A 23,578-nucleotide genomic window follows, 5' to 3' on the forward strand; every position below is an offset into this window, starting at 1 on the left:
TCAGCTAGCTATGTTGAGCTTATATATGGCTACTGATACTAGCATTTTGAATTCTTGTCAGTAGAGTAACTAAACAAGAAGAGACACAAAGATTAAATCTATACAATCTATTTCAGAATACTAAACAATTCTGTGGAATACATACAACCCTCGGCTCATAGATTCACCTACAAGTAGGCTAATATGAATTGTCCTTCAAGTATGTGTTTCCGTAGTCATCCAAAAGCAGCCATAGAATACTGCAATGTAACTGGCCCTTAAACTACTGGAGAAGAGCCAATCAGATAACTAACCTTGGTTGAATGCTCTTTTACCCACCTTGTTTCCACGAGGTAAGCAGTGTAAGTTTCCTGCATGTTCATGGCATTCCGTCCAGTCCGTTTCTCTGCTTCTGCAACACTAATTTCTATTTTCTTCAATAAGCAATCTTCCATCATCTTTTTATGAAGAGAGAGAGAGAGAGGATATTAGTAAGCATTGCACAAGACAAAAACAACTATCAACTCCTTTTGAATTCTGATTCTTCAAAAGGGCAGAGAACAATTTAGTTTCGTACTCTTCATTGGTGCCAACAATATGAAGGGGGAGGTAGGCTGTATGCCGGAGCCGCCTTCTACTTTCTGGATCCAGCACAGATTCAATTCCTGGAATAGCCAGGCTAACTTCCTGGTGAAAGAATGGCCGTGTAAGTATAGGTCATTAAGGTAACAAAGGAAGTGACTTTGTGGTAATCGGAAAAGCAAGACCCTCTTGGGGTATTAATGCTGTGAGCCCCTCCATAGTAGGCCCGGGTTGCATATATGTGTAAATAAACCATATATCATAAAGACACTAGAGTCTCTACTGTACCTCATTCTGAAGGAATCAAGAACCCTGAGTAAGTGTGTAGAACCTGTGGAATCTCATACCACTCAAGATATTGGGGTAGTGTGCAACAGATTGTTAGACTCTAACCCTAACATTATAGTCTTAGTCTTCTGCTTTAACTATATCAGAAAAACTGCCATAGTACCCTATTTGTCTTTTAACTACACCAACAATGAGCAATGGTAGGTAGGTGCATACTGTACACTGAAGCTTATGGCACAGCAGAAGCTTTCTCATATTGTACCACATGCTATTCTTATGTGGAAGAAAATAAAGAATTAAAAATGGGGGACTTTCCAGCATTCTCTTTGTGTTTCTGCTTGCTTGGACCGTCATAAAGTTAATACACTTCTTACATACAATCTTGCCAGTGAAGAGCTGCTTCAGCTATTAAGTATTAAAAAGGAAAGCTCCACATGTACATGTGGAGAGGAGTCATGACTGGCTGTGCCTCCTCGCCATATATGCACCATTTATGTGCAGTAATACATATGTATGTAGTACTTCAAATATGACAGCAAGTACACATACTGTATGCTCAGTGATAGGTGAAGTAGCCATAATCCTACTTTTTCACCTTAGTCTGTTAGCTTCCCAATCTTTATCCCCTCCTCAAATGCTGGTGCTCATGTGCATGTTCACAATCACTTAGTTCAAATGTTGCTACCATTTCATATCCACAAGCCAGCTGGTATAAGATGTCCCTCTCTTTCATATAGTATATTTCAGTCCCAATTTTTGTCACCAAATAGCCAAGCCAGATAGCAAAATAAGTTAAACTAGACAGAACTAGATCGAATGGACCAAAAATACAGCAGGGCAGCCCTGTATAGGGAAGTTTTTAATGTTTGATGTTATGCTTTTATACTTGTTGGAAGCAACAAAACCGATGGGCAGGGTGGTACTACTACTACTACTGTACTACTACTATTATATTTCAGTTGATCATTAGAATGGGTTATGGGGTGTTAGCAGAATGATAGTACCTATGGAGGGGGACACATTGTGCTCCTTCTTGGGTAGTTAATCCCCACCCTACACTCAGTTCTCATCTGTGGCTCTGGGTCAGCATGCAATAAGCACCAAACACAGGGAAACAGCTTCAAGTGGCTGGTTAAACTAGGTAAAGATAGCTGAGGGGTCTCAACCCCTCAGTGAGTTAGGGACTTCCTTGCATGTGTAGACAGGGTCCGGCAGATTGAGCGGATGGGACGAATAGTGGGTCCAAAGGTCAATAAGGTAGTTTCTGCACAAGTAAGGGTCAAATGGGGCTCGTCACCCTGGGAAGGTTGAAACCAAGGAAGCTTACTTCAGAGTACACATGCCATAAGTGGTGCTGTACATTACCACAAGTAATACAGCACCACAAGTAGTGCTTTAAATCAAGCCTTTGCTTGAATACACACACTAGAGTAATAGGTTTCAGCCTATTTTGATTCAGGGTCTACCTTTAACCAAGGCATGAATCTGGGAACCCACTTACAGTTTTAAAGTATACATTTGTACGGCAGTAGTGCAGCTCTTGCAACCCACCTCAGAACATGCCATGACCCTGAAGTGGGTCCTAGCTCGCCAGCTAAAGACCAATGCAACAGAGCGCCTTAGGCAAGCCACCTACTCCAGTTAGTATTACTTATTCAATCTGCATTATCGTCCTTCATCCAAATATCACAACACAAAAACACGAAAGGAGGCACAAAATACATAACAAAGCAGAAATGAACCAGGAACATGGAGATGGTGGTGCCATGCAAAGTGCTCTGCACACTACAGTGGTACCTCTGGTTACGTACTTAATTTGTTCCAGAGGTCTGTTCTTAACCTGAAACTGTTCTTAACCTGAAGCACCACTTTAGCTAATGGGGCCTCCTGCTGCCGCCGCGCCACCGGAGCACGATTTCTGTTCTCATCCTGAAGCAAAGTTCTTAACCCGAGGTACTATTTCTGGGTTAGCGGAGTCTGTAACCTGAAGCGTATGTAACCCGAGGTACCACTGTACTGCCAAGTCTTTACCATCGTTATTGTCAGCCCCTGAATTCCTAGGAGGGTTAAGAGGAGGACAGCAGTTCTGAGGGCGCTGAGGGAATTTCGTTCACAATGACGGATACAGTAGACTCTTTATTTGCATCAGCCACTAGCCATAGCAATAGAATGAAATGTACTGAAGAGAAGAGGTAAAAACTTTGGGGGTTTACATTAATAATCAAATAATAGATCTGATTCTAATTGCCCCCGCAATTTGATTTCGTTAACCGTGACAGAGGAGAGGGGTTTCAGCTGGAGAGGCTTCCTCACCTGTGCACGCTCAGCTGCACCTGCCAGAACTCCCAGCGGAGAGAAACTCTTGAGAGCCCAGAGGTGCCCCCTCCCCCTCCCTGCTTCTCAACGGTTAACGCCCGCGGGACCCCCTCCCTCCCTCCCTCCCTCCCTCCCACCCACATCATGCAACTAACCCCAGCCCCCCAGCTCAAACCCAGCCTCCCTCTGCCTGCCCCCCACCCACCCCCCTTTCCCGCCCTCTCAGGCCTCTTCTCCTGCCGCCCTTCCCCTTCTCCGCCGGGGAAGCGGGACTAGGGCGAGGGCCGCGGCCTAACTGCCCTCCTGGTCCCCGGGAGCGGCGCAGCTCCCCTCACCGCGTAAGTGGCCGGGGAGGCGGCCGCCTCGTCGTCTTCCTCCTCCTCAGGCCCGGGGCCTCCGGGAGACTCGGGCTCCTCGCCTTCCTGGCTGCTGGTGCTGCTGGTGCTGCCGCCGCCGCCGCCGCCGCTGCTGCTCCCGCCGCCAGGGCTCTCGGCACCGGGATGCTCCATGGAGGACACAAGGGGGGAAAGGGACGCGGAGACGCCACCGCGCAGGCGCGGAAGGCTCCCTGACTGAGGTAACGACGCGGAAGGCGGAAGGAGGGAGTGGGCGGGGAGAAGGGGGCGTGTCTGCCCCGATAGATGGTACAGTAGTCTCTCTCTCTCTCTTTCTTTCTTTCTCTCTCTCTCTCTGTCTCCCCGCCCCCCTAAGCCCAAGCCCTTTCACGCAGCTCTACTGAAAACGTGAAGTGGAACGCACTCCTTGAGAAGGAGTAGTATCCGCTCTCTCCCCCGCCCCAGACCTTCCTTGGAGGTTTTTAAGCAGAGATCTGTCATGTTGAGATCCCTCGCACCGCAGGGGGTTGGGCTAGATGACTCTGGGGGTCTCTCCCAGCTCTACTATTCTGTGATCGTATGGTCCTCGGCACCACTAAGGCGAGATTTGCACCGCTTGATCACCCGGGTGCTGTGCATGTTTCGGTGGGACTTTGCTAGCATCAGTGGTCACTGACTTGAAGCCTGTACTGTATATCTTGTTGCGTGCATGTTGTTGCTCAGAAGTTGCGTCTTGGCAAATCCCAGTGGGGCTCGCAAGCATTGGCTACAGTGAGAGATACTCTCCTTGGGTAACTTCCGCCCCACCGACGCCTCCCGCCGTGCAAGTTTTTTTTGCATGTCTAATCGAAGCTCCGGAAGTGAATTCCACCTTATTTGGTGGGGCTTACTATCTACTAAACGTGTTTAGGCTTTATGTGTTTTCTCAGGCTGTAATACGATATACTGTTGAAATATACTCAGAGTCGCAAAGTGATTTCATGCTCTTTATTCAGCTCATAGTGGTGAGGAGGAATGAATGAAAGTCCCCTCACAGTATCTGCTTTATATACATTATTTACACAATGGGCTGCACATGATTGGCTAATTCTGGAATTCTACTGTAAGCCAATCAGGTTGTGGATTCACTTATATCTGGAGCATGATTGGGTGATTCCTGCCAACCAATCAGCATTCTGAATCCTATTGTTCTAGGACCAATCAGACTGCTGCAATTTGGATCCTATTGAACTCAGTACATAACAACTGTACACTGGGATTAATGGGAGAATCAGTAAAGAAGAGAGGGTGTGTACCTTTGCATGTGCAGTCTTAATTCTTGCAGACCCCCATGGTCTGATTCCCCTTCCTGATTAAAGGTCTGATTAAAGCTGTCGCAAAATATATGATATCTGGGGTATAGTGTGTGTGTGTGTGTGTGTATGCAAATGCGTGGGGAGGGGAACCAAACTGGGTCTTTGACCCAGGTGAAATAAAACCTAGTTTTGCAACAGTTGTAAGCATCTACCAGTATTTCCATGCACACGTGAGTTTTAATTAAACACAATACATTTAAAACACATGACTTCTGCCAAAGAATCCTGGGAACTGTACTTTGTTAAGGATGCTGGGAATTGTTTCTAAGTGAAGATACAGTTCCCAAAGATTCTTTGGCAGAAGTCATATGCTTTAAAAACGCTTTAAAAACCAGCAGCACTTACAGACTGGCTGAACACCACAATTGCTCCCTCCAAACCTCCTTGCCCAAACTCCAACTCTCCACAGGCCTCAAAGGCTGGTGCAAAGGCTTGTGGGGTTGCTAGATGCCGTTCCTGCACTCTTTGGGAGGCCATTTTTGCCCCTTTCAGTGCCATTTCCGGGTTCTGGCAAGGCATAGTCACACATGACTTGAATGCACATAAATGGGGAGTTGCCGGTACACTGTTTAATGCAGACTACTTTTGAGTCTTATTTAAGCCAAGCATTCAACACTTTAAGCCTCTCCCAGGCCATGTTAACAAGACAGGATGGAACTAGGCAATTTGCCTGGCTGTGCTGAATGTTGTTCAGCTCAGAGATAACCCCATCAAAAGAGAAGAGAGCTAGCAAGACAGCAAGGCCCTGTGTATGCTTTAATGCGGGTAAGGAAGTCAAAAGGTCTCTTTGAGACTCTTCCAGATTTGCTTTTGTTGTCATGAGAGAAGATACAATCCCAAGTTTCCCATTATCTTCATCTTTAGAACCCAGCCATAACAATAATGCTTGATGAGGCATATATGGGATTCGCACAAGTATTTCAGCATCACTGGGGTGGGTTCAGAAAATTCCAATATGCATATCCTTTAAAATGGAAGTGTAACTGATGCAAAAGACATATCTTACTGAATATCTAGAGTAAACACCCCAAAGACCACTTCATAACGGGAAACAGATTTTGGGCGACTGTGCAATCATGCATTAAATGGACTATTGGTTTATAAAACAAATCTTAAATCAGTCATACTCAAAGGGCACATTGGCAGTTCACATTCTTAAAAGGAGTGTTTGTTCCAATAAAATGTTCGTTGTAAAAACTTGGGAAATTCTATCTGACTAGGAATGAATGGGCAAAGGTAACAATTAAAATAACCTTGGAAGAAATTTGTACAAACAATGGAGACAACAGAATAGAAACCAGATATACTGAAAGCACTCAAAAAGTCTTTAAAATCATCTTTGAGTTTATTTTAACTGGAGTTGTGAAGGGAGGATAGGTTAGAGAGGTCAAATGCATGCAAGTTTAGTACAGTATGAATGTTTTGCTTGCAATAGCTAAAAGCTAATTTTACAGATGGAGAAATGCATTCAAAGACAACAGTTGATAAAATAGGTTTAAGGGTAGAGTGGCCCATTAGAAGAAACCAAGATGTCTTGATTGCTGGGACATCAGAAGAGGATTTTGATCCTTGTAACTTTTTGTAGTTTGGTCAGTTGAACAGGAAAAAAGTTTCATGTAAATCTGAACTATAGGTACAGCAGAACTATCACAGCCACATTCACCTGTGTTCAAAGCGTACAAAGCAAGTCTGATACACACTGATAAGCAGTAAGCACATGTTTGTGCAAACAAGATTTTAAGGCTTCTTCTGTATGTAAGTAAACTAATTTCCTTGGGGAATATTGCCTTTTATTCTCTTTGGGCTTACCACTAGGATAACAAAGGGAGCCACCTTGAATAAAATATTGGGGGGTGGGCCAGGTAAGCCCTATCTTGGATAATCGATCACAAACCATTTGAATGGCTTTGAATGAGTGGACATGAGATTGTAAACAAGTTGATAATTTGTCTGGAAAAAACTTTTAACGATGTAAATGGGAGCGGGAGACGTGAGGGAGTCCAAAGAAGTGATGAAATTATGTTTGTGACAGAAGTAAGACTGTTTATCATTTGTGCATTGATATTTAAAAACTTTAATAAATATTTATATAAAAAAAAGGATAACAAAGGGAGCCACCTTGAATAAAATATTGGGGGGTGGGCCAGGTAAGCCCTATCTTGGATAATCGATCACAAACCATTTGAATGGCAATGACCATCAACATTGAGGGCATGGCCCCCTCAAATATTTTATTGGGGAGCTGAAGGGACCTTGGCCCCTAGGAGTTGGCTCCTATGGATTGCTAAAATTTGCCAGTTCCACATAGACAATACACAGCTGTTACACTGTATTCATCTTAGTGGGCTGTCTTCTGATCATTAGGTTACAAGTTCTGGAGGACTTCCTTAATCATGACATTACTGATGAAGCAAGTAATAAAAGTAGGTTTGCCATACATTCAGAATTTCCCGGAATAGCCGGGATTAGACACAATTTTTATGTCTGGATTTTCACTTTTTGAAATATGGCAACCCTAAAAAAGAGGCCATAAGATGAAAAAGGGAATAGACTTGTAAGGCAAGACACAAAACACATTCCCGGTAATGAAACGTATGCCATGAGAGTGCAGTACAGAAGTTTTGTTACACTTTTGTGTTCACCATTTTCATTTTTCACTTGCCCACTTCTAGCGTGTTAAATGTTTGCCAGCTCTTCCATGATTGTTGGCTGTGTAATTGATCTTATCTCCCTCTACTGGTCTATTGTTTCCAAGTTATGTTTCCTGCTTGCTGGCAAAGATGCACTTAGATGTGGATCATCTTTTTTGTAGAACAACATAGAAAACTGCTTTGCACTAAGTCAGACCTTTGGTGCATCTAGCTTAGGACTGCCTAAGGTGACTGGCAGGAGTTCTTCATGGTCTTAGACCAGAGGTTTTTGCAGCCATGGCTGAAGATGGCAGGGTTTGAAGAGGGAATCTTTTGCACGCAAGGGGTGTGCTCGACTTTAGACCTCCTCCAAGTAAACTGTGAAAGTATGCTAACTGCATTTTTGGTCAGACTCTCCTATCCCAGCCTGAGTTCAGGGGGAAACCTGTTGTTCCTGTCTGAAGCAGAAGCAGCTGTGCACAACACTGATTGGCGGGGAACTGGTGAGATCACTAACATACACATACATCTCCAAAGGAGATTTTCAACATTTAAACAATTGATGCTGCTAAAGCTGCTTTTTGGTTGTTGTTTTCTTTGGAGAGAGGGTGAATATATATATATTTATTTAATTAATTAAATATATTTCCAGTACTGTGAAAAAATAAGGCAGCAATCTGCTTGAGGCACTGGTAAAATGGGTTATTCATTCACCATTTGATCTGCTGCCCAGTATGTCTGTTGAATGGGATATGAAGGCACTCTGCTTTGTATGCACGTACACACACCGACATGATCTTTGAAGAGGTCTTTGTGGCCAAAGGTCTTAAATTCCAGTATGCTGTGGACTAGGGTGCATTTTAATTTTGTATTTACTATAATAAAAAAAGGCAAATGCATTTGCTTGTGATGTAAAGGATGTATAAGATGAAAAATCCTAGTGGACAGTAACTAAAAGTAAATAATCATTGGTGGCCTTTTCAGCCACAAAAACATTTGCAAAAGGTGCCAAAGCCTGAAGGAAATGATGATTGGAAAAGTGGGGGGGGGGGAACCCTCATATATTGCTCTAGCAGCTTCAGAGATGCCTCCGCATGTAAGCGGAATGGCTGTAAAGAGACCACAAAGACTGCAGGAGGGCTGAGGAAAGCGAATATTAAGCCAAGCAGAAGCAGAACCCATAAAACAGAGTATCTGGAAAGTTTTCAGGGGATAAAGAGGGGATGACAAAATAATAATAATAATAATAATAATAATAATAATACCCCACCCATCTGACTCTGTTTCCCCAGCCACTCTGGGTGGCTCACAGCATATATCAGAACCTAGTAAAACATCAAACATTAAAAACTTCCCGATACAGGTCTGCCTTCAGATGTCTTCTAAAAGTCAGATAGCTGTTTATTTTCTTGACATCTGAAGGTTAGGGTGTTCCACAGGTAGGGCGCCTCTACTGAGAAGGCCCTCTGCCTGGTTCTCTGTAACCTCGCTTCTCACAGTGAGGGAACCAGCAGAAAATCCTCAGAGGAGGACCTCAGTGTCCGGGCTGAATATATACTGAAGCCAGAAGAAAAAATTCTAGTTTCTTTCCCCTCATAAACACCAAATTTCCACAAAGATAACATGAATGGTTATAGTTACAGATAGGTAGCCGTGTTGGTCTGCCATAGTCAAAACAAAACAAATTCCTTCCAGTAGCACCTTAAAGACCAACTAAGTCAGTTCTTGGTATGAGCTTTCGTGTGCATGCACACTTCTAGTGTATCTGAAGAAGTGTGCATGCACACGAAAGCTCATACCAAGAACTGACTTAGTTGGTCTTTAAGGTGCTACTGGAAGGAATTTGTTTTGTTATGAATGGTTATGATATTCTTGCAGAGAAACTGGTCAGGGCTATATGCCAGTGGAATTTAAGTGTCTGACTGCAATTACAATCCTTCCACTGAAATATTAAAGTATTAATTGATCTGCCTCCTTTTCCTCTATGGTATTATGTATTGTATATTATTCTTTACTGTTACTTGCTCTCGGCCACCTGTTCCCATCATCAGTTCTATACCAGCAGGAGCTTCTGATGTGAACTGATGGCACTACGCTGAAAATATATTTAAAAAATCACTGCAGCCAGGTTATCCAGATCTGGAAATGATCGTAGCTGGCAAACCAGAGAAGAGGTACTCCTAACTGCTGAGGTCATGCAGACGGGAAGTGACAACTTAGTATTGAGGAACACCCCCAGACTATGTGCCTGCTACCTCATCCAGAACAGGTTGTCTCCCTAAACGCCCGGCATGGAACAACCACTTGCCCACAGCATCTCCACCTTATGGGGGATATAGTCTTAGTTTATCGGTCCTCATAGAGCCAGTTACTGCTTGCAGACACCACTTGCAAAGCCCAATTCAGATGGAACCAGGAGGTAGAACTGGTTGTCATCAGCATATCGGTGACAAGCGTGCTCCACATCTCTGGATACCCCTCGTCAGCAGTTTCTCAATGGCCAAGGAGCTGAGCTGAAGTCCCCTGAGTTCTACGTCTGGTAGGAGTAGCCCTGCAGGAAGGAGCAGAACCACTACAGTACAGTGCCTCCCACTCCCAGCCCAAGGAGCTGCCACAGGGAGAAATGGAAAAGGAAAGCCAACGGAGCAGGCCCCACCACCACCACCACACTCCATCTCTTCCCTAATTAACAGTCATCAACCAGAGTGAGCAAAGGCTGCTTCAGTACAGTGGTACGTCAGGTTACAGACTCCGCTAACCCAGAAATAGTACCTCGGGTTAAGAATTTTACCTCAGGATGAGAACAGAAATTGTGTGGTGGCAGTGGGAGGCCCCATTAGCTAAAGTGGTCCCTCATGTTAAGAACAGTTTCAGGTTAAGAACAGACCTCCAGAACGAATTAAGTTCTTAACCCAAGGTACAAATGTACTGTGTTTCAGACCTGAAGCCAGACTGAAAGGTTAAAATAGGGTGTGCTTTTGTATCCTTTTAAGGTCTTTTGACTAGTTTAAAATAAAAGCTTTCAAAAAAACAACAACAACCCCCAATGATGATAACGGCAGCATGCTTATAGCAATGTACAGATGTTTTCCTGAATGTCGGATTTTGGTATTTGATGAAGCTTAACATCAAATTCCAGTACTTTCTAAAGGAAAGTGATAACATAGGGAAATGGTCACTGCTGGATTCTTTCATTCAGAAAAGGATTTGTACATCTAATCTTAGTAGACCTGTTAAAATTAGAGGCAGGAATTTGGTGCTCTTCAAACAGCGTTGGACCATACAGAGCCGTTTTTTCCTGAAGCAGCTTACCATTGTCATCATTATATCAAGCCCTGCTCTCCGTGCCAACTTTTCCCTCCCCATCCTCCCCCTCCCATATTTGTGTGTGTTCAGAGAGTCAAGCTTAGCCTGCTCATAAACTTCAGTTCCTGGGCGGACCCCACACACGCACAGCTGGATTTGAAACAGCTGGATCTGCCTCCCCTTCAATTTTAGACAGGAGCCCCACAAGCTCTGGATGGGCTGGCGGAGGATGAACCGATCAATGCTGTGAAGCAGGGATTCAGTTGCTGGCAAGATCCAGAAAATGGGTTACTGGAGGAGCCTCACTCTGAGTCTGCTACTGCTGCTGTTGCTCCGTGAGTAAAGGAAAAAAGGGCTTCTGCTTCAGCTGTGCAAAGCAAGAGGCTGTTTATGTTCCTTCTCTCAGCTCCCTTCTCCTTTGCTGATGACTGGAAGGATAAGAAATGTCTGATAATTTGGTATAAGCGCTAGCTGCAAGGCAGGCTTGAAAATCCAATCTCTGCTTCTTTCTATCGGTAGATGTTTGTCCCTTATAGTCAGCCTTCTTGGAGCTGCAACTGTTACGGTACTTGTTGTAACCAAACGTGGGTTAGTGTTAGATGAAGAAACTAATGGTTTTTTGGGGGGGAGGGAATTGCATTGGTTGTTTTTACATTGTATTACAGCATTTTAAAATCAGTGGAAAGACTTGGTTGGATAGTTTGAGTTGGTCAGGGTTCTGAGATGGTTGTAACATAGCTTGTGTCACTCTCACATTGACCCATTCACACGAATTTAAGTGCAGTACTAACTAAACCAATTAAGTATGATGTGGAGGGAAATGAGGATTTCTGCCATTGCATCTAGCTGCTTGGCAAGGCAGCCCAACTATCGCATAAGCAAATAATTCTTTGTGGCAAGCACTGTGTTTCTGTTTCTGTTAACAGTCTGTTAATACTGAAGATACAACTTCCATGCGTGGATTTGATAGTATGCCCCACCAGGCTGCAAAGGCTCTTGTTTAAATCATAGATGCACACATATAGATGCTATATATACACAAGTCAGAAGTATATACACTTCTCATATATATATAATGTGGTGCAAACAGCATGGCTTTATATGGGATTTGTTTATTGCACTGATACACAACATTTTAACAAAAAATGCATTCTGTGTCATTCTATGAAACCATAAGGGTGACTTTTGATGGATAATTACTTGGCTGTCAGTTATGGCAAATCAGTGTACCCAACGCCTGGAGGGTAAGGCTATCAGTGGCTACTAGGCAGGATGGCTGTGTTCTGCTTCAGAGGAAGTACAGTATGCCTCAGTATGCTAGTTTCTGGAAATCATAAAGGGGGGAATCATAAAGCAGGGAGAATTCTGTCGCTCTCGGCTCTTGTTTGCAGGCTTCTCATAGGCATTTGGGTCTTATATCTGATCCTGCAGAGCTCTATATAGGCTCATGTGCAAGCCACACAGACAGGACCTTGCGTGTTCCATGTGCTGCAGTTTCCCACAAGCACAAATAACAGAGCAAGGGTTATCCTGGGGGGGGGGGCACTGTTTAAGTAACCTATTTGGGCAGCATTGTCATGTTTCTTCCTGCACAACCCTGAGCTTTTCTTCATGGTTTAGTTTCTCCCCCTCCCACGGGACAGGACGATGAGGCTTCTAGAATTATATACCCATGAAGCTGTCTGATGCAGCAATGCCTCTGGTCAAATAGTGCCCACTGCAGCCTTCGACAGCCTTCCAGGTGTTTGGAGCAGGTGGGAGTCCAAAACATCTGGAGAGCACCAAGTTGGCAAAGACTGATCCGCTTCGCATGACAATGGCTCTGCAAGTTCTCAAGTAGAGGTCTTGCCTAGACTTATTTATTTATTAAAATGTATGTATACCACTTGACGGTCAAACCTGTCACCCCAAGCGGGTTATTAGCTGTGGTATCATAAAGGCATGACTTTGGGGCAGAAGTCTAGAATGAGCTGGAAAGGCTGGATGGCTTTGAAGTAAGTGAAATAACTCACATTATCATCTAAAGAAAAGGACCCCATAAGGTTATTACATCAGAAATTACCTAACTGCACCACTTCATAACTTGAGAAGCCAGGAACAGAACATTCTGCATGCAAAGCCTATGCTTTTTAACTGAGTTATGGCTCTTCCCCGTTTTTTTCGGGGGGGGGGGAGGCAGGCAAGCTCCTGCTTGCCACCCCCACCCCACTTTCAAACAGTATGCTAAAGAATGAGGACTGGAAGCAACAAGAGTTTCCTTTACTCCCGATTCCTTTAAGGGAGTGCCTGGATCAAAACTCCCTCTGTTGCCATTTTGGTGCTAAAGCAGAAATGCAGAAAGCAGAATGCAAAGCGAAGTAACATATACAGTAATAGGAAGGAATACCATGTTCCATGTTCCATTGCAAAACACCCCCCCAACCTTTACAAATTTCTTAATTCTTCCCGTGTATAGTATGTAGTAACAGTGTTCCATTGGTGAAGATATTGTGTACAGTAGTTAGTGAGGATCAGAGACTGTGAATCAGGACCTCTGAGTTCAGATACTGGGCACCGAACAGTCAAAATGAAGCACTTTGATTTCTATGGGAGGGCCTATTCAACATCCTGATCCAATGGATGCCTACTCTAAAGTAAATTCCACTGCGTTCAGTGGGTATATGATATGAAAGACACCCTCTCTGCAAATATTTCATACCTCGTATCAATGCCCTGAGAAAATAATTCTTAATCATTTCAACAGCACTTCCCGAAGTATTTTATAACTATTGTCTTATTCCTACCCACAACAGCCCGTCAGATAGGGCCCTGTGGTTTTCATTTCTAAGATGGAGAACTGATTTGCCCAAGGCAACTGGGGAATGTTTAGTGGGGCTAAGAATGCATGACTTTGAGGTCTCAGTCCAGAATGCAAGCTATGGTACAATGCAAGTACAGATATGCCTCAAGTGCCTTGAATTTAGGCAGACTCCTTCGTGACAGAAAGAAAGACTGTGTATCTAGCCAGCAAGTAATAAGTTTGGCTTTCTTCAAACTGGACATATGGAACAGGCAATCACACATGTTAGACCAACAAAGCCTTCAGAACTTTTAATTTCTGTATTTAATTTGCAAATAGGCATCTTTCCAAGGTTGCTGGAAAATTCTGTAGGATATTCTCACCAGATGTACAGGAAGATAGTTTTGGGGGGTTGCTTGCCATCCTCCATCACACATTCTGTTGTTGTTGTTGTTTCTCTAGGGATATAGTTCTCAAAAAGAGTGATCTAGTCCTTCCTATAGAAATGCAAGGATTACTTGAAGTTGGGGGAGATGAAAGGTGTCTCCCAAGGGGGAGGGGTTTCAGCTGTGATTTGGCAAAGCACAGGCAAGGAAGAAGTGTCGGTTTATTTCGCAGCAGGGACTAGGATGTTATCTCCTGGGAAGCTATTTGCCAGTCCCCTGCATGCCAAATAAGTGTGTTTTTTCTCGGAAAGAAACCCACCAAATAAGCCAAACGGAGGAAGGAGGTAACATTAATCATCGCTTTCTTATGACCGATGAGAAGGTAGCAAAATAGTGAATAACCTTCATCAGGCTGACTGTTAAGTAAAGCATAGGGGAGTGAGAACAAAAGCTGGCTTCATATTGAAGCCATAATGTCTGCATTGGTGAAAAGTTAATTTTTCTTCAATAGTCTTAGAAGAAGCAAGGCTACTGGAGTTATGAAGTGTGACTATACTCCAGAATTTATCACGGGCTTTGAGAATGGTAGGCATACTGAATTGAGTGTGGTGTCGTGGTTAGTGTTGGACTAGGACCTGGGAGGTAAAAGTTCAAGTCCCCACTTGGCCATGAAGCTCACTGGGTGACCCTGGGCCACTCGCTGCCCTTCACAGGGTGGTTGTGGGAGAGGACCATGGACATGACCTTGAGCTCCTTGGAGAAAAGGGTGGCATATAAACATAAGAAGAGCCCTGCTGGATCTGGCCAAACGCCCATCTAGTCCAGCGTCCTGTTCTCATGGTGGTCAACCAGATGCCCCCATGGGAAACCTGCAAGCAGAAGCTGAGGGCCACAGGGCTCTCCCCCAACCCCCTGTGATTCCCAGCAACTGGTACACAGAGGCAGAATGCCTCTTGACGGTGGAGGTAGAACATAGCTAGTTGCCCTTGCTACATTATCCTCCATGAATTTGTCAAATCCACATGTAAAGCCGTCTTGAGTTGGTGGCCATCATTACTCCCTCTTGTGGGAATAAATGGTATAGTTTAACTATGTGCTATATGAATAAGTACTTTATTCTTTATCTTTCCTTTTCTTGCCTACCACCATGTGCCTTGGTTTCTAGTCACTAGGTAAAGGGGGTAAAGGGGACCCCTGACCATTAGGTCCATTCGTGGCTGTCTTTGGGGTTGTGGCGCTCATCTCGCTTAATTGGCCGAGGGAGCCGATGTATAGCTTCCGGGTCATGTGGCCAGCATGACTAAGCCGCTTCTGGCGAACCAGAGCAGAGCACGGAAACGCCGTTTCCTTCCCGCCAGAGCGGTACCTTTTTATCTACTTGCACTTCTGATGTGCTTTTGAACTGCTAGTTTGGCAGGAGCAGGGACCGAGCAATGGGAGCTCACCCCGTCGCAGGGATTCAAACCACCGACCTTCTGATCAGCAAGTCCTAGGCTCTGTGGTTTAACCCACAGCGCCACCCACGTCCCAGTCACTAGGCGTTCTAGTCACTAGGCAACTGTAAATTGTTTTTGTCAGAGCAGTGGCTCATCAAGCTCAGTATTGTCTACACAGACTGGCCATGGCACTCCAGAGTTCTTTCTCAACCCTCCTTTTATTGCATAAGGTATCCAAAGGATTCAGGAAGTTCAGGGATGGGATGATGGCAATAGGATGGCAAATGAAGTACGACTGAGGGAGACTATAATTCAGTGGCAGGACACATGTGTTGCATGCGGAAGATACCAACTTCCATTTCTGGTTAAAAAGGATCATGATTTCTGCTTGAAACCCAGGACTCAGCTATGCAGCTGCAAATGAAACGTTTTAAGTGTGTTGCAAAGTTCAATATACAAAGGAGACAGTAGATGGCGAAAGTGAGTTATGGTAAATTCAATATATTTTTCAAAGCTCTTTTTTTTTAACACACACATCTTCACAGTGTTTTATTTAATATGTGTGGTGATTCCACCCCAGTCACAGTAGGCAGTGCCAGGAGCTAGATGTTCAAATAACTTGACAGGTGTAATGAAGCTTTCTATGTTCTGCAGATCTACTTTGAATTGAAAAGTTTGCAGTCCAAAAATTGACTCATTAGTTATAACCAACATACCAGGTTGGGAAAAGCTGCTTTAAGTCTATTTATTCCCTCTCAGCCACCTCTCACTAATTCTTTCTTGCCTCATTTCTCTGTCTCCTCTGTCCATTGAGTCTACCTACCTTACCCTACCCTCAGGGTTTGTGCGAGTTTTAATCCTAGCCCACCTTTTAATACCCTTGCAAATCTGGACTAAAAGCATTATAGCAGCTTTCCTCCAACAGCTGGAATGTTTATAAGCATTCCATGCCATCACACAGTTCAATAAATCAGAGGATTTGCTACCACAAGCATAATACTGTATCAATTCAGTATAAACTGAAATCCTTACCAAGTCTAAGGGACTGGCATATGAGTTAGAATTTTATTTATTCCAGCAGGCTTTTGGGAATTTGTGATCCACCTTGAGTTCCAGTTCTGGGGGAAAGGGAGGATATAGATAAATAAACTTAATCATAAAATAAAGAAGTCTTATTGCGCTGTTCGCATTATAGTTACTGTTGTAACACATAGAGGGCTATTAGCTGAGTTTTGCAAACCCAGCGGCTGTAACTTGCAAGGAGTAGCAAATAGAGGACCAAGAAATATGAGTCTCGCTAATTGATTATAAAGCAACATTTTAAAAAAATTACTTTTCAGTTTTCTAAGACTTTAAAAATAGTATCAGTTGGCAACTTTATCAGCTGCAAGGAGATGGTTACTGGAACTGTCTGATTAAGAAAGGGGTGGCATTAAATTTTAAACCTTTCTTCTTGCTTCTCATGATTTATAGCCTCTTGCAAGATTCATCATTGCAATAAAATAACAAAAAAGGCTGGAAAATGCTTAGCTTAGTGGACCACAGAAGTTTGTCACTGAGTTATAGCAGTTTCTTTGCTCTGACATCTCTTTGTTGGCTCATCAAAGTCTTTCTGCCAGATGGTAAACAGAATGCCTGCCAGAAATTTTCAAACACTCCCCAGGAAGTTCATCTAAATCACCAGTAAACCATTTGCACTTAAAACAGAGCACAAACCCCCGTTGCTCAAATGTGACACAGATAACATTTCTGCCATGTTTACTGTTCCAAGGACAACACCAGATTTCTTTACACTGCCCTTCCCAGTTCCTTCCCATCCACTTAGATGGGTCTACAATTCCTACAGGGGAAGCAAAATATAGGAAACATGATTCTCAAGGACAGAGTTGTCACATGAAATTTGAGCTGCTTCCTGTGCAATCCTATGCGTGCCTACTCAGAATAAGCCCCACTGAGTTCAATGGGACTTACTCCTGGGCAAGCACACTTATGATGGCAGATTTAAGATTCTGAATTTTGGCTCCAATGTCAGATTCTTTGCTTTTGCTGCATTTTTGTAGACTTGTTGGATACAAGTCACCATCAGCCCATACCCTCTTCCACAGAAGGAGCGTATTTGAACAATAGTTATCCTTAGTTATGGGGCTTAATTCAAGAGGGAAAGTTGCCTGCATCCTTCTGGACATGCTTGATGTGGATTGGTTATAATGTTACAGCAGGGATGGGGAACTGGTGGGCCATCAATTGTTGTACAACTACAACTCCCATTAGCAATAAACCTTTTGCAAGCAAGATGATTGAAGAACCTTGGAAATGTATGGGATCTCTCTGAGAATCAGGTGTAGGGATAGCAGATTTGCTGCCTGCTGTTGGGGTGCTTCTTTACTTCCAGTGTCCTCTACCTGTGTGTCTGTAAATAAAACAAATATTACAAACGTGGGAAACTGCAGTCAAATAGAACTCTTAAACTCAGGGCTAGTTAATGCACGAAGGGGTTAAGACCACATAAATTGTTTTCTTAGACTCAGTTAGGTCATGCCCCCTCATCTCCAGTGAAGAAGGGAGTGAAGATTCTTCATTCTCTTCCACTATGTGAAGCTGACCAGGCAACATGCCTGGGCTTGACTGCTTCAAGCACAGACCATGTTCTCAGAAATATTTTTCTGTATTTTGTAAACCCAAGTTTTCTACTTGTGTTCTTGCTGCTGCATGGAATAAGGCATTAATCTGAGCTTTGGAGTTTGTAAGTAAAACCTTTAAACTTAGTAACTGTGTGGTCTGTTCATTGCAAGAGGAGTAGAGGGGAAATGCTGTAAGTGGCTACAACGGGATATTTAAAAGGTCTATTAACCTATTATTCCCATGCTTCACTGTGCTGCATAATCCTGTGATTTTAATACTCTGCTGGGGTCTCTCAAGTGCTTTTGGATCCAGCAATCCTTCCAATTCTTTTATTAATTACCCCACACAGGTGATCTATATCTAATTTCCACCCAATAACAAAGACACCATAAGATTTAAGGGTTCTCTTAGCCAAAGGAAACCAAACGCTGTGTAGCCCTATCCCTGGAAACTCACTGTTTAAGGAAGTGGAGAGGGCTTAACACAAAATATGATACTTGGGTATCAATGGGCTATTTGTCACTGAGATAATAAATCTGTTTGTTCTGAACCACTTCAGAATGCAGGTGGGAGCTTATGTGTTAAAAAGAAATTCCCTTCATACAGAAAATTAGATGCCAGGAGAAACCATTCTAACCTATCCTTCCAGATCTCCTTATTTTTAAATGAAATGTGAGGGATATAATTTTTAAATTCACATGTCATCCTAAGAGTCCTGTTACCTGAAATGCAGCTCATACATTGACAAAAAGAAAAACCCAAATGTAAGGGTATCAGGGGGTTGCTCGAGAGCAATCAGGCAAATGCCTTCCTGGCTGGCTGTAAAGCCTTGTTATTGGTGCCAAAAAAACCTTCATGCAGAGTGCCACTATTCCGTGGCTGGCTCATTCACTGGCAGAATCTGAGAGTGGGCGGTCCTTAAACCTTCCCCAGCAAAGTAGTTTCTTGACCCCCCAGCCTGTGCCTCCCCTCTCTGCACGGAAACCTACTGCGCAAGGAGGCCGTGGGTAACGGAGGACCTCTCTCCTCCCCGCTTTGCCCAGGCAAGGTGTCCTGGCACCGCCTCGCCTCCTCCGAGCCCTGAAGCTCCTCCCCACTAGAGCCATGGCTGCCTTCCTCTGCTGAGGAAGTGCTGCTTCCCACAATCTTTGGGGGCTCTCTGTAATCCATCCACCTTTTCCCCTCTCACCCCTGAGCCGATGGCAGTTCCCTGACACCAAAGATTCCACCATATTAACCCAAACTGCAGTTTGAAATAGTGAGGCCCAGATTCAGGCATTACCACCTCAGCGAGAATCAAGCCCAAGTACAAATGGGTAGACAAGTTAGATCTTGTACTCTTAATACCTGGATGAATGTGAGAACTGTTTGTCTGGCACCGAGGCCAATCTGCCTGGTATAGACATGTAGCAAATTCTGTTGATGACAGAGAATGGACTGTACCACTCCAGGTTGTCAGTGAGGGAAAGCCATTTCCAGTGTTCCTACATTCATTCATTTATGAAAACACTGTCAATAAAAGAAAAATATCAAACATATTGCCACTCTTGAAGTATTTTCTAGGCTTCGGCCAAAGCCCCCAAAGTCAGTGGGAATTTTTGTTGTTGGTGTCAATGGATTTTAGAAGATGCCACGACTCGCTCTTGGATTCACCAATTTAGTATGCAATTTCTCATCTTCCCCCTTTTATTGAAGGATTTTCTTTGTTCACTCATCTGAATAATTTTCTACAAAGTGCTTCAGTAAAATCTTGATCGTAAATCAGCTTATGAGAGCAAACTCTTTTATTAAACTTGAAAGAGAGCCCTAAAGAGGAGAAAATTGGCTTTATAGCTGTAAATGTTTATTGCTTAATCTTCTAATCCCAGAGCAAATGGAGAATATGCGTTCAACATATTTTGTAGTTTAGAACGCCATGCAGCTCCTCCATTACTTTATTTCCAAGGGCCTGAGGTCTGATTAGTTGGGAAAAGGAAAAGATTTATTGTGAAAGTAACAAGTAAAAAGGCGCAGAGAAGAAATACTTTCCCATCACACACATGCATGCAGGTGTATGTACCAGGGTAGCAGGATTGGCCACGAATCCCCATTGCACGTACACACAAGCAAAAATATATTGGCCACCATATTTTCTCCATACCAGCTTGATGACAGAAGTGTGTAGAATTTTATAATGTATACCAACCAGAGAATAAGAGAGCCTGTGTGATAGCGGCTATCAGAAAGCAGCTCCAAGGGGACATCTGCCAAAACCAAAAACTGTACAGTATTGCCTTCTCCCCGCAAAGTCACATCTTTAGAGGCAGGGGCTCCTATTGTTCTCTGTTCCATTCCCACTAAACTGACATTCACCTTTGCCTTCTCCTCATTGCTTGCACCAGATATAGAATTGAAGTTTATTGGATTAGACACTAGTGCTGTCTGTTGCCAATGAATACAATGCAATATGCATTTTGCAGGGATAACTGGACTGTCTTCAAAGATAGGAGTTGATTTATTATAAGTTTGCTGTGTTTCACCTCACCCCCCAATCATATTTATACTAACATGACTATGTAGATACAATGACTTAAACGTTATGCAGAACAAATCTAATGGATTGTTTTAAATAATTTAATACAGATTAATGACCAGCAGAGGCTTTAACCATTATTTTATAGACACAGAGGTAGCAAAAATGGGGCAAAGGAATGGATTATTCCCCCGGGCATTTTCAGCGTATATTTGTCTTTGAAATATATTTTCTAAGTGCTGCTTCTGTTGCCATTTCCCCATGAATGCTCATTAAGACCCTTGGGTTGTGCAAGTTTCCTGTTCAGCGTCTGTGGTTATTTGTGCTGACCAAGTTGTGTCTGAAAAGAACGCCACCCCTTCTCCACAGGCCATAAATAAGTCTTATAATGACTTTCAATTAAGGCTGTTATTAATTTGAACTGTTTCATTTCAGTATCTTTACCGGTAATTTCAAAATGTGTGCCAGTGAAGATTAGAGTACAGTGCAGGGATCGCCAGCAGGCCTGAAGAGATAAATAATTAAACTTTCCTATGAACCCAGAATATCCACCGAGAAAAGAGGCTGAAACACACCATGATAAATTCCTGGGCAGGGACTTATGCAAGAACATGGGGAGTAGGCTCCTCATGATGTTATTATATCCTGTTATCTTCCCCATATAATGGATGAGGCCTGCCCCAGGTAGCATATCTTGGTTGTCATGAAAGGGCAGCCTACTATTAGTTACTTAACTTATTATTGTGTTTTTACTGGCAGAAAGTGGGAGAGGCACTTGTGGGATTTATTTATGTCTCAGGTGATGAAATAACTTGACTTGGTGCCATTTGCTGCTTCATTTCAGGCATCGAAATGTATTGGGTCAGCCTTGGATAGCACTGTAGGCATGTTTATTTTTTGAAAGAATGAGAGCTATGTAAAAGGAAAACAGACTAGTGAATGTGTCTTCATTAAGTATAATTTGTGTTCAGTTATCTTCAGCATTTTGGGCATATCACGGGGATTTGAATAATTGGATGTAAACAGGAATGGTGTTTCCTTAACATTTCATGATGAATACAAAAAGAAACCGAATGAAGAGCCAAGTTCTTTTCACCCTATAGCTAATCTTGGAAACACCATGTAAGTCTAGTCTTTGACAAATTTAAAATGCAATTCTTCTTAATCATGATCATTTGGAGAAAGTTCCATTTGAAACCATTCAGATTGGCGTGGCTATGTTTCCCTATGTAAAATAAATAACTCCCTTAAAATATAAAGCTAGCAGAACAGGGAAATAACTGGTCTATAACCCTTCCCTGGTTTGCTAGTTTCCTGCTTGCATGGAATTATTTTCTTGGGGGAACATTTTATATATATATATATATATTCTCTCATCCTACATTCCAAAATGGCCCAGCACTCTCGACCAGCTCATGGGTCTACTATCTCATTCTCTTGCATGTGCAGTAGTTCCAGTCAGGCAAATCCTTTGAAAACAAGCCAAGATTTCCTCCCTTAATATAAGCTATGTGAAAGGTGTTTGGAAATGCAATTACATCCTCAGTGTGAAAAAGTGTTCCTCCCAGGTGACTTAAAGAGTCTCACTCTGATAAATTTTGAAACCCTTGCTAATGGCCCTTTTGAGGTTAGGCTGAAGAGAACCCATCCTCTTGAGCCATAGGCTCTCATAGACCTATCAACCCCTTCATCAGTAGGGTGTAAACTGTGTGCTTCCAAGTAGGAAGCGTTGAGGAACTAAAAGCAACTGATACAGCAAACAGGATCACTAAGAAGAAGCGTGCTGGCTGAAAATTATTGGATACACATGGTAGAATCAACAACACTGGTGCCTTAGCAATCCCAGAAGCATATTTCTTTTAGGGAAAGATGCCTTGCCTATGTGTCATTAGACACAGCTGTCAGATAAATTGAAGACAGGCAAGTACACAAATAGGGGCAACATATGCATTAAGAGGCACTCTATGGAAAAACTGAGGTTCATCGCATAAATGAATGGATCACTCTTGCTTTTATCTCCTACTGTCAATTATATTTTCTTTCTCGGTGCCAGGCGACACTGTCACATTCCTCCAGATCAGCCTTTCTCAACCTGTGGGTCCCTAGATGTTGTTGAACTACAAGTCCCATCACCCCTAGCTAGCAAGGCCAGAGCTCAGGGATGATGAGAGTTGTAGTCCAACATCATCTGGGAACCCACAGGTTGAGAACCACTGCTCCAGATGATCATGTAGATGCAGTTCTTAATTTTGGGCTCTGGAATCCATGGCCTTGCAGGGGCTCCCTCCATATTCACTCAATTCAAAATATGGCAAGCCAGTCCTGCTGCATTTGGGGCAGCTTTCCTGCTCATTCTGCTGAGAGGGGCTCTGGACCTCTTCCCCAAAGCCCCGCCCTGGCAGCACCACTGTGTGCAGATGTGCAGTGTTGGGTTGTGAAGAAAGACTAGTGCTAAACAATACTGTACATACGTGCAACGAGCCAGCAGATATTTCATATGGCCACATCTGTACCTTTTGCACAACTTACTAACAGAAATAGGTTTGCCATCACCCTCATGCGTAGAGCCCTACTAGCCTTTCACCATGTGGTTGCGTTGCTGCCTATATAGTTATGCTGAGGAATTTGCAGTGTGAACTGGCCCTGATGAGATTCTACTATCAATCATGGGACCCACAGTAAACAAGCCCATTAATCGGAGCTATCGCCAAATCACACTAGGAACACACCCAAGTATTGCACGTGTAATCTTAAAAAAAAAAAGAGACATTCAAAAGAATGTTGGTTCTGATTGGTACACTGCCTCGAAAGAAAAATAATCACCAGCTGTGCAACAAGATGCATCAAGACCAGTCTAAATGGAGGGGGGTTGGATCTTAAGTGCAAAGGCAAATTAGGGTTGGAGGTGGGGAGTACTAACCAGTCTCCCCCAACCTAGTGTCCTCAAGATGTTTTGGACTACAGCTCCAATCATCCCTGGCCATTGGATCATGCTGCTGGGAGTTGTAATCCCATACAACTTGGGGGACCTATGTTGGGGAAGGCTGGTAGG

At 43.4% G+C, this 23,578-nt stretch overlaps 2 protein-coding genes across 5 annotated transcripts in view; one reads left to right on the forward strand and one right to left on the reverse strand.

Annotated features, from left to right (window-relative positions):
- Positions 1-3,674, reverse strand: part of SNX4 (sorting nexin 4) — a gene marked incomplete at its 5' end in the record, with an annotated part of 29,140 nt that extends 25,466 nt beyond the window's left edge. The window contains 2 exons of the mRNA XM_081872984.1: positions 319-437; positions 3,501-3,674. Coding sequence (XP_081729110.1) covers positions 319-437; positions 3,501-3,674 — 293 coding nt within the window. The remainder of the gene's footprint in view (positions 1-318; positions 438-3,500) is intronic.
- Positions 3,622-23,578, forward strand: part of TGFBR2 (transforming growth factor beta receptor 2) — a 41,647-nt gene continuing 21,690 nt past the window's right edge. For 3 of the 4 annotated variants that reach the window (XR_014158958.1, XM_081872129.1, XM_081872128.1), the window contains exon 1: positions 10,907-11,126. Coding sequence is in view for 2 of the 4 variants with exons in the window: in XM_081872129.1 (XP_081728255.1) it covers positions 11,075-11,126 (52 nt within the window). In the remaining 2 variants the exon portion in view is untranslated. Of the gene's footprint in view, positions 3,743-10,906; positions 11,127-23,578 lie in introns of those variants that run through there. The other variant, XM_081872130.1, reaches the window with a different exon arrangement.

The sequence above is a fragment of the Podarcis erhardii genome, assembly GCF_964252035.2.
Source record: "Podarcis erhardii genome assembly, chromosome: 1".
NCBI lineage: Eukaryota > Metazoa > Chordata > Lepidosauria > Squamata > Lacertidae > Podarcis > Podarcis erhardii.